The sequence below is a fragment of the Serpula lacrymans genome, assembly GCF_000218685.1.
Source record: "Serpula lacrymans var. lacrymans S7.9 unplaced genomic scaffold SERLAscaffold_14, whole genome shotgun sequence".
Classification (NCBI taxonomy): domain Eukaryota; kingdom Fungi; phylum Basidiomycota; class Agaricomycetes; order Boletales; family Serpulaceae; genus Serpula; species Serpula lacrymans.
In genome coordinates this window covers 927,599-940,885 of record NW_006763303.1, presented here as the reverse complement: position 1 = coordinate 940,885, position 13,287 = coordinate 927,599, and the positions used below count along the sequence as shown (strand labels likewise).

The window sequence follows — 13,287 nt, the reverse complement described above, 5'->3', positions numbered from 1 at the left end:
CTTTTGCAGTGGTAGGAATCCTCAAAGGATACGATCAACTACTGAATCTCGTCTTGGACGAAGTCGAAGAACAGATCAACGGTCAGTCTCCCTTCCTCCCTCTCTCCCTCTCCTCCCTCCAAACTCACATCCACCCCTCTCAGAACCAGAGCCCCACTCCCGCTCACTAGGCCTCGCCGTCCTCCGAGGACCCACCATCACCCTAGTAAGCCCCGTCGACGGCCTAGAAGAGATCGCCAATCCGTTTGTGGCGCAAGAGTAGTCCCGTCGTCGTCATCGCTCGTTCGTCTGCGCAACGCTCAATCCCACGTCATCTTCGCTGGATAACTTTTCCATCTTCTCCATCACCATCTTCCTTTCTTCCTTTCAAGAGAGTATCTAAACTCCCCATCCAGCACTGCACAATCAAGCGTAGCACTACGGTCCAAACGACGTATATATCGATGTGTATGTGTTATCCCAAAATCAAACCAAACCAACATCACCCATCCTGTACCAGCCAAACTAAATTTCCTTTTCCATTCCTATTCTTTTTTCTCTCTCTCTTTAAAACAAAAAGACAACTACTCGAGAGAGCCTTATCAAAAAGTGTGTAAAAATGCTCGGATTAGCAAAATGATGGTATGATTGATGGAGTATGTATTGAGTATTGAATACGACTATTTCGAGGGGTAAAATCCAGACCCAGGCTTGCTGTTCTCCCTCCCTCATTCCTGTCTCCTTCTCTCCTCCTCCCTATCTCCTCGCTCTCGCTTGAATGCCAATGCCAAATGATATCAAAGACTCGCTCCACCTCAATACTTTAAATCACAGCAGAAAAAGAAAGAAAAAAAAAATATGCAGATATGCGGATGTGCAACTATGCAACTATGCAAAATATAAGCCGGGGGCGGGGGGCAAGACTCGGAAGAATCGATCCTCAACAGTCCATCCCATGCTCATCTCCCCAACTTGACAATGTCGAAATCCGAATCCAAAGCAAATAAAGCAAAAAGCATCAAACGGGTTTTTAGTAAAACGGTAATAGTAAAAAAAGGATCTAAGGTTAAGGAGTGAAAAAAGATCACAAAGTAACACTAAGCAGAATCAAAAACACAAAAAAAAGATACGAGCGTCAACGCCCAAAAGACTCCTAAAACCGAAACAACAACGACAACGCCGCTTCCTCATCCATCAAGGTATCACTCTATTCCTCGGTAACCTATGGCCAAAAAGCATAAACAGCATCAACGAGAAAAACGAATAGCGAGGGAAGAACATCGCAATGACCTCGAACTCGTCCATTTGCGAAAACGGCATTGGGGGAATGGGCGGGGGAAAGGACGGTGGCAGCTGAGACTGGGGTAGCTGAGATTGTGGACATCGAGATGGGGGTAAATGTGATTGAGATGGAGATGGCGGTAGCTGAGACTGCGACAACTGAGATGATGATGGCGATAACTGACACTGCTCATGATGCGTAAACGGAACCAAAACCAAAAAAAAAAAAAAAAAGTCGAAATCGAAAACCGAGTGTGATGGGTAGGTCGTAAAAACGCGAAAAACGACAGGTTGCGAAAAACCGTGAAAAAGTAGCAAAGAAACGCAACAAAACACACACAGTGAACAACGGCAGGGATGTAGAAAAGCAAGGGTTTCCTTGAAGCTTCAGCAAGGCGGCAGCAGACGATGATATCCAATGACACTCACATCCCGCCTCCGCCCTACCCGCCCGAGCTCTGAGATAGAGAGCGGATGATGATGATGACTTGATTCACAGTTGATAGTTTCCTCAGTGGTCGGTTCATCAACCACGTTATCGCTCTCATCACCTTCATTGACGATGTCGACGCCACCACCCCCATTCTCACTACCCGACTTGGACGCCTCTCTTGTCGACCCCTCCGCCAACCCTGACCCCTCCGCCTCAGCCCCACATCCCTCCCCCTCTCGCCGACTCGCCAGCGTCAGAGACAGAGAAGGCGACGGCGACAGAGACAACGAAGTAGCACAACTCGTAGATGAAGACGCAGAAGAGTCGCTTCCGTACAACGTCGTCCCCGTCCTTGCTCTCTCCCTCACACCCTGTACACCCACGGACGTAGACCTCTCCTTCTCCCTCGACACAGACCTCGATCCCGACCTTGACGCACCACCCCTCGCCTCATCCCCCAATTCCGCACTCTGCGACAAACGAGCGCCCGCTGGTGATGATGATGACGACGACGACGACGACGATGACGAGGAAGGGGTGAGAGGGATGCCAGCAGCCTGAACCTGAACCTGAGCCGTAGCCTTAGCCGTAGTCGTAGCCGTAGCCGTAGACAGCGTATGCGAGTGGGTATACGAGTGGGTATGCGTATATGAATGTTCGTGCTCGTGCTCGTGCGTATGCGAATGCTCAGTATGTTGGTACGGCGATAATGACGACGCCGACGCCGACGCCCACGATCCTGATCCTGATCCTGACACAGACGACACAGACGAGATCGACGACGACAGCGATGACATCGACGACTCCGTGCCCCCCGTCCCATTCCCATTCCCATTCCCATTCTCCTTCCCCTTCCCTGCTCCCATCTCCATCCCATTCCCACTCCCCACCTCCGATCCAATCCCTCCCCACCAAGACGACGACGAGGGCTGGATCCGATACCGCGGTATAAACGGCGTCTCGTGACCATGGCCATGACCATGTGCGTATCCCGTCCTCGTCGACCCCGTCGCAGCTACCAACCCAGTCGTCCCAGCCGTCCTTGCCACAGCCCTCCCTGACCCCGACGCCAACGCTGACCCAGATCCCGAAGGCGCCGGAGAAGAAGGCGAGTAATACGCATACGCCTGAACCCCTCCTCCTCCTGCACCAGCAGCACCACCCCGCCGCGAGAGCGCCTCCGTCTCATAATAAATCGTAGACGACGAGGACGCAGACGACGATGACGACGAGGAAGCATTATGCTGTGGATGCTGCGCGTGCGATGACTGCTGTACGTGCTGCGGGTGCGATGGATGATGACGCGGCGCACCATAGCTCGCCGCGCAATATCCCACCCCCAGGTTCGCCATCGCATACCCCGCCATCGAATACCCCGCCGCACCACCATAGCCCGCGCCAAGGTTCGCCATCGCATATCCCCCTATCGTCGTATACCCCGCCGCACCGTATCCCCCTACACTCGACGCCCCCGCCCCAGCCGCCGTACTCGAAGCCCCCGCCGCACTCGACGACGAGCCCCCAGCATCCACCTGAACCGGATACGCCAGCTGCAACGGCAGCGTAGACGGCCACGAGAACCGATTCCCGCCTCCCCTCCTCTGCTCCCTCTCCTGCGCCGCTTCCCGCGCCGGTTCGCCGGTCGACGCCAACACCGCGCGGCGCGTCGTCTCTAGTAGATCGAGTGTCGAGTGCTTTGAGGGAGTACCCTCGCCTTCTTGCCCTTCTTGCTGCTGTTGTGAATCTGGCGGTGGTGGCGGTGGTGGCCGCGAACGCAAAACCGCTTCAGCACCAACACCACCCTCGCTTATCTCTCCAGCTTCCACATCCACACCATCCCGCATCGACATCGCCATCTCCACCGGCATCGTCATCATCGCAGAGATAGGCGTTCGAGCGAGCGCAATCTCCTCCACCTCTTCCTCCCCTTCCTCTTCCCTTTCACCTTCACCTTCCTGACCATCTTCACCGCACCCAACCGCCCTCGCCTCCGTCGAAGTCGGCACACTCGCACTCGCCACCACCAACCCCTGCCCAGGCCCAGGCCCAAACTCACTCTGCTTGTGCTGCTCCTGCTCCTCCTGCACCGTCACCAAGATCAGTGGCAGGTGCGACGACGATGGCGGTGGCACCATGGGCGGCGCAGCACTCGTCCACTCCCGCCGCTTCAGCGGTATATCAAACTCCACATGCGCTCTCTCCCCCTCTTCTTCCTCCCCAGTGGCCCTCATCGTCAAAACGGTCGGCGTCGAAGCCGCAGTCGATGGCGTCAACGTCGTAGGTGTCGAAGCCGCCGTCGAAGGCGCTGAAATCGAAGCCGAAGCCGTCAAAGTCGAGGTCGAAGCAGTCGCAACGCTCAACAACCCACGTCCCCCAGGCGGGTACGCCAACCGCGGAGGGACGAACAGCACGCCCGTCGTCCCATTCTCTCCCATTCCCTGTCCTTGCACCACCGTCGGCGACATCCCGACACCCTCCCGCACCTCCACCTCCACCTCCTTCCTCTCCTCACACAGCTGCGCGAGTGCGAGTATGGCGCGTGGGCGGGTGGAGAGGATGCGCGAGGCGCGCATGAATTCGCCTCGGATCTAGATGGGGGTGGGAGATGTTAGTCGAGGTTGGGTTGAAGGTAGATGGGAGAAGTGAGTTGAATCGGACGGGATGGGTTTAGGTAAGTGTAAAGACGAGGAGGGCAAGAGTGGAAAAGATCCCAAAAATCCAAAAACCAATGATAAAAAAACTACTCACGAGATACAACCCATCCTTCGTCACACACCTCGCTACATTAAAATCAGCCTCGAATGGGTCCTGTTCATCGCCATCGCCAACATCAACGCCAACGCCAAATGTTAGCAAATGACAAAAAAGAAAAATCAAGATGCACGTCAGTAACAGGCATCAAACGTGGCAACAAGGAGGGGTATGAATGTGAAAGGGTGTGTGGGAGAACGTGAATGTGGAAAGGTATGGATGGAAGGGTATGGATGAAGAACGCAAAGCAAACACAACGCACCTCTATACAAAACCGATTCCTCTCTCTCGCATCATTATATTTCCCACTAGATAGCTAAACACAAGCATTCGTCAGCACCATCGCAGAATCAAAGGAGACGGCAGACAGCGTGTTGTTGAGACCGCCGGGTAGGAAACCCAAAGGCAGACGAAAAAAAAAAGAGAAATCTTACGTCATTCTGCCACCCTTTACTTTCCTTCTTGAGCAAGCCCGCTCTTATAGAAGCCACACCTGTGTTGTATGAGAAATCGCGTGAATAATATCGGAAGAAATCTATTAATCTGCGTGCCGGTGTGAGTGAGGAGAGTGAGGGTAAGGAGGGGTGACTTACAGTTCTGCAACGCTCTCTGTATTAGAGGATTGCCAGCGCTGTCTGAGCAGCTCTATATCATCAAAGAACCTGGAGGGGGCGTCAAGTCAACACACAAGCGAGGACGGGGGAGACGGACCAGGTATTATAGCCAGCCAGCTGCGTATCCTCCTGCAGGCGATGAGGGGATGAAGTGGTGAGAGCAAAGGAGGCACGGACCTGAGATATGGGGCGGAGGGGGGGCATTTGTTGTAGATTTGGGAGGACGGGTGGGTTCTTGACGTGTACGAGAAAGTAGATGACGAGGAGGACGTAGCCGTAAGAGGAGAGGGTGCCCTGATAGGGCGAGTTAATTTTCCTAAGGGAGATCAGCATGTGAACGAGGGACGTGCACGCGGCCTACCTTCGTTTGCTCCATACTTTGACTGGGAGAGAGGATGAGATGGGGAGGGAGGAGGGAGGGGTGGACTTACGGAAGAGGACGAGGGTGCGTACGCGTGTGGGATCGATCATGGCGTAGCACATGAGGAGTCTGGTATTTTCGAGAGCGAGTCTGTTCTCGAAGCCGATGTCGCAGGCTATGCCGAGGGGGAGGCCTGGGGAGGGGTCGAGGGAGAGCTTGACGATGGGAATGCGGGCGTGGGGGAGTGGCTTGACGTGGAACTTTGTTTCTGTGTGGGGGTGAGTGGGTGGGGGAAAGAGAGGAGAGAGAGAGTACCTCGCTCGAGGAGGTCAGCGAGCATGGTGACGAGATCAGAGGAGGAGAGACGTTCCCCCGAGTCGATGAGACAGCAGAGATCCATGTCTGGGACAGTCAGCGGGGATTCCAGGAGGTGAAAGTAGGCTCACCAGAGTTGCGTAGACTGAAGCCATTTGCGGTGCTGCCAAAGGAGAGGAGACGGGAGTGTGGTTCGATGGTGCGGATGAGTCTCTCGAGGAGCTTTCTGACGTCCTCCTTGACTGCGATTTCGTCTGGAGTGGGGAGGAGCTGAATGACAAAGTCGAAGAGGACCTGGGAGAGATCGAGCACGAAGAAACGCTGCTTGGTGGGCTGTCTGCGGTGCACGTATGGCAGCGACTGCATGCGGGGAAACGACAGCGCCATGCTCGACTGCAACAAACCCAATCCAGCATTCTCTACCACCGGACTTTCAATCCACCCGTGCGACTCATCAAGATGTATGTTAATCCATACCAGCTCCAGTTTATAATATTACCGTCGTGTTTGGCTCAAAGTGTCGGTGAGAACTTTGGCATCAACTAACAATGCTATCAATATCACAGGTATCAGTGCCAGTACACTGTCATACACCCATGTCAATTGGTACCATGGACAGGTCAAAAATGAAGTGACTGATCAGCACCACCTCTATTAGACAATCAAGTCACACTCACCTTTGCTTTCCATTTCGTACTTTCTGCATTTTGGCATTTTGGCAATTTTTCACGTCGCCACTCGCTGCACATTGTGCCCTCACTTTTGTCATTCTCCCTTACCCCTTTTGTTGGTGCTTGGATAGAATCAACATATAACTGCTGCATAGTCTCGGTTGATCATGGTTCAAGTCGCAGCAATGAACCAACAAAGCTGGACAAGGATAGTTGGCAAGAGCTGCACAGGTGGTTGTAATAGCACAAGCCTCCTCACCATCACACACTTAATGGGTATGCCTGTGTGAATTATCCTGTCAATATCATCACCACATGACATTACTTTGCCATGGCTTTCGTGACCTTGTAGCCACCTCAAACACCTTGTGATAGACCTCACACTTGAAACTAGCCCATTGAACAGTTTCAGCAGTATTGCAGTCAGATGGATCTCTAGGGCCTTGAGGCTAATGGAATTAGGAGAATTGTCGGAATAAGGATCTGAGGAATAAAACACACCACAGGCATATAGCCAACAAGGGCACCACCACCATTTCCAGAAGTGTTTTGTACCAACCATGGCAGAAAAAGAGGTCAAATTATAATGGGGGGTGTTTTTGCACCCATTTGGTTACATTGTATTTATCTAGCCAAAGTGAAATGGGAGAAAACAATGAGGTAATATATCATCTTATGGGAGTGAGTTCTGAAAATGCATGTGAAGATGACTCTGCCTCCCTCCTTGGACTTGTCTCAGGACTTATGGGTATCTAGTCCCATGGCTGGCTCAATCAGTATATTCCCTTTTCATTAGCATGACAGGCCTAGCTATATCCTATCATGATGCTTGGGCTCCTTGATGCAGGTTCATTGCAAATCCCACTGATTGACTCAGGTTTGGTGTCTGAGTCATTTTCTGATTGGGTCCCAGCTAGCCCATAACTCTTTACACCCTCCTTAGGATTTTCATCTCTGGAACCCAAGCTTCCTTTGTGATGCTTGCTACCACCAAGAATCACTGATGCTGCATTATTGTGAGATGATGACTGGGAACTATAATAGTTTTGACAGTATGTAGGATGCCACAGAGGATCTTTCAGGTTTCCACCTTCATCTCGTGATTCAGGCAGCTCACTCTGGCACTTGTGCTGGTTGTTTTTGCTAATGTCATGATGGCTTATAGAACAAGCTTGAGTTTGAGTTATTGGGTTAGATTTTCAAAACTTCAAGTTAGAAACTTGAGATTTTACTGGTATTATTTGAACTTTTATATCTGTTGTGATGAATTGTATTACTCTAAACCCACCACATCTTGTATATAAGAACAGCTAACAGTTTTCATATTTAGGTCATCTGTTTGCTGCTTTCTCTCACAACTGCCATATCCCCAATACCTAGTGTGTATTATCTCTATTATGACTATTGCACAATCTTACAGTCGCACACAGGCAGCACATGTACTTCTCAAACCTACATCTGACAACATTTTCCAACCAAATGGAACAGAAATTCCGGATCACAGGCAAACAAGTTCTATAATTTGGTAAAGTAAACATCCAAGATACTTTTATTTACCACCAATTACCACAGTGAGCCATATTTCAGAAACTAGCTCTTCATTCTTGTCAAAGCAATTACCATGGTGTTGTGACTTACATACAGACTAGCATGGTTCTTTTGTGTTCACTATACTGCAGAATATAATTTTTCTACCCTAGAGAAACCATGCCTTTTCTGATTAAGTGGTGAATTGACCTTCTTGGTCATAATATACCCTATAATGCCTGATACGCCAAGTAAAGGACCTGGCATGCTATCAGGCCAATATTTGCTTTGACTTCTTCAGTCAACCATATTATCATGTTCATGCTATTTCCATTTATATGGGTAATAATTGTGATCACACCAATCAGCCTGGTCTAGAAGGGGTTTTTCTGATGATACCTAAAAAGACCTTGTTGCAGCTTTTTGCAGGTTATCACATCATCAAACTCCTGATGGCCTTACTGGGACCTATCAGGCCTTATACGCAAATGTGGATTTTTCCGATACTGGAGTTTGACTTCACAGTCTGGTAATTGACTTCAGCAGTGTGATCTCAGTCTGATTAGTTTGATTGACACACCTGCAGGCAGATCAAAAATACCCAGTGATCATACTGCAGAAATGGGTGGTTATAACCTGTTACAAGCACTTATCTTACCGTATTTTGTAGGTCATTTTGAATGTCCATGTAAGTTGCCATTATTATCATCCTAGTGTATCTAGTTTCCAGTGTTACCGCCAGTAGTGACACTGCAGTACCATCCATGTGTCCATATAGCTTTGAACTGAGTGCTGAGTATCAAAGTATGCATATTCAAACTCACTCACAGATATGAAGATGGCCATGGAAAGCCCAAGGACATTAATTATATGCACATGCACATGTACTACAATATGAAAATCAACATGGATGGTATTGCAGAGCATATCAAAGCATACATATCCGTGACTTAATTGTATTATTATGCGGGAAATGATTATATTAATGTAGGACTGACTATATGAGCTCCAGTTTATAATATTAGTATATATTGTACTATCACAAATAGGGATGCCAAAGTTCAGTTTAGGAAAACAGCTTGGAACCAATTTGGTTGGTTCAATCCAGGTCCGGTCTGGTTTGAGCACTTAAACTGCAGGTTTGGTTTGGGGTCCAGACAAGAGTGTTTGAGAACAGAACAGAACTTTGGCATCCCTAGTCACAAACTAACAATGCTATCAATATCACAGGCATCAGTGATAGTATGCTAGTACATACTGTATGGGCCATAGCTTATAAGATATACATGTCATAATATATATACACACCTATCCCAATTTAATTGAATAAATGTTAACTAATCAATGGTGGACAATTGTATGTTACACACAAAGTGCTTAACAAAGTCTGAGGTTTTGTCGAGGGTTCAAAGAGACTTATCCAAAGACAAGTTCGAGGACATAGTTCTGAGTAGAGTTCTTCCAACGAGAGTTGGTCTTCTTCTGAGTAGAAGTCTGATCTTATGAGTCTAGCTTTGTAAGCGTAAACTGTGTAGAATTGTATTAAAGAAATACTACTACTGTTACAAGGGTATTTATAGGGAATAAGATTGGTGATAGGAGTTAGGTCCTATCTAGGGGAGGTTTGCTTGTTGCGGGCTAACTACTATACTAGGTAATGTAGTCTGGGAAGAAAACAGAAATGTACGTGAAGGGAATGAGTCATCAGTCCGATGGTATAACCAATCAGTAAGAAAAATGAGTAGTCCATAAAAGGAGTAGAAATCGTAACATTGTATCTGTGACTTATAATAGGCACAACCACTAGGCTGCTGTCTACATTGTCAATCAACTGGATTATGTACCTCCTGATAAGACTGTTGAGGCCTTCAAAGCAGCACACCTTTTTCTAATACATCTCAATGCACTATCCTTTGAGAAGGGGTGAATTAATGACACATACACTTGTGAAAGAAACCATGGTCCAATTTGATACTCTAAGACAGAGGAGGTGTCAAGGATTGACCGTGGGGTGTGATCTTTTGAGACTTTTTGTATCATTAGATTGAGCACTAATTGCTCCTTGTTGAATCTTTGCGGGCAAAAGCTTGATTAAAAAAATAAAAAAGCATAGTAGAGCACTCATCATGCCAGCAATCCTTCCTCACTCCTCACTAGAACTCTCTTGAAGACGAGCCTCCAACCCAGGCACCATTTGCTGTTACAACACATGGTTTTCAGACTTTCAACTTCTTTTCTCCTTTTTAACCTTCTTTCTCATTTTGGGACACTTGTGCCATGCGGCACTGTTCTTTTGTTTTCAGACTCCCATTGTACCTCCACTTTCTAATGCTGCACAGTACCTGTTGTATTTTTAGTCTAACTCTTTCACAGGGTGGAGCTGGTCACAAGAGCTGTGCCCTATGACATTATTAGCCACCATATTTATCAACTGTATAGTACATATATACAAATAAACCTGTAGTAGTATATATACCCCAATAAATCAAGGAGACTCCTCAGCAAGTCCTCCTGTTGTCTACCAACAACCAACTTGGTCCTATCTTAAGTTTATCCACTCCTCCAATCACCCTTTCTGCTTGTTGTTGTTGTGTGCCAGAGTATTAAAACTTTAGTTGTTACATCTGCATCAATTTTTCAAATACAGCATGCTCCCTGTTACAATTGACACACCAGCACCTACTTACACTTTACTTTTACTGTACTTTTACCTTCATTTTCCAAGTCACGTGACTGATTATGTGACCATTTACTTTACTTTACTTTTCAGACTTTTCATAGTCATATGATCAATCACGTGACACATCACCTGACCAGTGTCTAGACTCAACATATGACTGGTCACATGCTGGGCATTGGACTTTTAACTTTACTTACCAGCTGTATAGTACCTCATGTATTATAGTATACAGTATATACAAGAGCAATACATGGGGAAGGACTCAGCAAGTCCTCTCCTAGTGTATACCAACATTAATGAAGACAACCTCCCCCTCTTGATGAGTTGTACCACTATTCCTATGGGTGGTAGCTTCTGTGTTGTGCTCCAGTGCCCCAAGATAGTATCTTGTTGGTGTTGTCACATCAGGCAATATGGGTGCCATCAATGGTGTCCTTGAAGTGGCAAAGTTTTGGGTCGTTGGCAATAGCAGCTGGTGTGGCCTCAGTCATCAGGAAATTTGTGAAAGTATGATAAGGCCTTATAATGCCTTATAATGTGTATAATATGTATAATTAGCATCAGGCTGATAATCACATTTATAAGGCTTTATAAGCCTAGATTGAGTATGAGGTTTTTCACCAGCAGTATCAGTCTGGCAAAGTAGATATGGAATTATAAGGCTACCAGTACTATTGTGCCGCAAAATGACATTTGGTTGATAAGTTGTCACAGCCTGTTATATTGATCGCTATGTTTTGTGAGTAGTTCTTTGTATATATATATTTATTGATGTTTGTAGATTTTATTACTCCAACATTCAACTTAGTAATGGCATGATTATGTAAATTTATAAGCTAATTTTGCTCTTTTAATATTTTGCATGAGCAAGGTTTGAACTTGAGACTACATGGTTGGAAATACTAACTGCTGCAGGTAATCTAACCTCTGAGCCATTAGACCACTGCCCTTGTGCTGGTTTGATTTGATAATTAGCATTGATAATATAAAAAAACTCACAAATTTTACTAAGTCCTCAACTCTGCTGTGCAGCCACCTACACTGTGATTAGTCATATTTAAGTGCTCCAAAAAATGCTAAAATTGTGTTGATCATAAGGCCATGATAAAAATAGTGTCGTTCAAAGTAAACACTGAAATATTTTCAGGAGCCTGGAAAAAAGAAAATTGGAGATTTGTAAGCATCTGAAGCTGAAGTAATTACCAGGAAGGGTTGGGTATAGATGAATTTATTTTTCCAAAGAATTCATGGGGCTAACTCCGCTTGAAATTCTGATGTGTATTATTGAACTGATCAGACACAGCTATTAGTCTATTTACGCCCACGCTATGTCTCGCTCTACTCAACCTGCCAGCGACTACAACAATAATCTTGAAAATCTTGACAAATTTGACAAGAATGAGATGTCTGGAGGCCCCCTGACCATTGAGTGGACATCAGAACGGATAGATTGTCTCCTGGATTGGTTGGAACAAAATGTTCAGAAACGACATCTGCTCTTCTCTGACTCCCAGGAAGATGCCAACAAAGAGAGTAGGAAGAAGGGTCAGGCAAAGCCGAGCAAGGTTACGATACATGGGGAGATAGCTCAGTTTGTATTCAGTGGAGATAGGGATCCAATCATACACAGCACTCTCAAAGCCAATCCAGGAAGGTTTGCAAAAGCTGTTGATAACCACATTGCCTTGTACACTATCCCCTCACATCTATTTAAGTCAGGCCAACTCATAACTTTCTGTTCAGACTCGAGAAAAAATACTGTTAGTCTTGTATAATGCTGGGTCATACTGGAGCTGGTCTTACTTTTGACCAACTAGAAGGGAACCCCGACTACAAAGGACCAATTGGTGTGTTCCTATGTTAGTTCAGGTCGCCTTTTTCTTTGAGTAGCACATACCACTGACTATTTGCATTATTTATAGGCATGATCACTGCAAAATTCAAGATCTTCAACCGTCTGCATGGATTTTGGCAGAAAATCCCCAACTTTAATTTGTTCACAACATTGTCAGATCCAGACCAGGATTACAAGGCACAGGCATTTGATATGTTGTTCCCAAACAAGCATAGCCGGAGTTGAGCTGACCATCATGCAGCAAGTGAACCTGCAATGCAGGTCCACAATCAGCTACCTCAACAACCTCTCCCCCAGAGCCATGGGTATGAGGATTATCAGCATTTCCAGAATGACAACTTTGTACACCAACCGTTCAATCAATTTGCTCAATTCAGTCAAATTCCTCTGCATATTAACCATCACAGTAGTTCTCTTGCCAATTCTGGCATGGTATCTTCAGCTTCTTCCTTGCCAAACAATTTATCACTACCTTCACTATCATCTATCACAACTGATCCTAGTTTTTTTGACCCAAATGCCGCCAGCCTTTTCCCAGGAGCCTACCATCAGTCCCTTTCTTCACTTTTCCAGACGAACCATTCCTCTCACTCTTTTGGTTCTTCCTTTGACAATATGCAGGCTCAAGATCTCCAAGGTTTAGAAATCAGACATCTACAAGTGCATGATGTACCATTTCAAGATATACCCTTCCAGCTTCCAAGTTCTCCTGTCTCTGGATCCGTGTCTGGACACTCTGGTTTCTTTATGAACCAGGCCCCCACTTCTCCCGCCTTGGGCCACTCCAGCTTCTATGCAAGCATACCTCCAGGCACAAAGG

At 46.9% G+C, this 13,287-nt stretch overlaps 3 protein-coding genes across 3 annotated transcripts; 2 read left to right on the top strand and 1 right to left on the bottom strand.

The window, feature by feature from the left end:
- Positions 1–8: 8 nt before the first annotated feature.
- SERLADRAFT_352208 (uncharacterized protein) lies at positions 9–262 on the top strand (the record flags this gene model as incomplete). Its single annotated transcript, XM_007323066.1, has 2 exons — positions 9–81; positions 144–262. Coding segments are annotated over 2 exons (192 nt in total), but the record flags the coding sequence as incomplete, so codon positions are not given.
- Positions 263–8,162: 7,900 nt separating this feature from the next.
- On the bottom strand, positions 8,163–8,778 carry SERLADRAFT_411241 (uncharacterized protein; the record flags this gene model as incomplete). The annotated part of the gene is made up of 5 exons (XM_007323065.1): positions 8,163–8,256; positions 8,294–8,331; positions 8,513–8,545; positions 8,591–8,724; positions 8,757–8,778. 5 exons carry the CDS (start codon positions 8,776–8,778, stop codon positions 8,163–8,165), a joined length of 321 nt encoding a protein of 106 aa, XP_007323127.1.
- Positions 8,779–11,940: 3,162 nt separating this feature from the next.
- Positions 11,941–12,692, top strand: SERLADRAFT_411240 (uncharacterized protein; the record flags this gene model as incomplete). Its single annotated transcript, XM_007323064.1, has 4 exons — positions 11,941–12,266; positions 12,356–12,372; positions 12,406–12,459; positions 12,535–12,692. 4 exons carry the CDS (start codon positions 11,941–11,943, stop codon positions 12,690–12,692), a joined length of 555 nt encoding a protein of 184 aa, XP_007323126.1.
- Between the last annotated feature and the right edge of the window lie 595 nt (positions 12,693–13,287).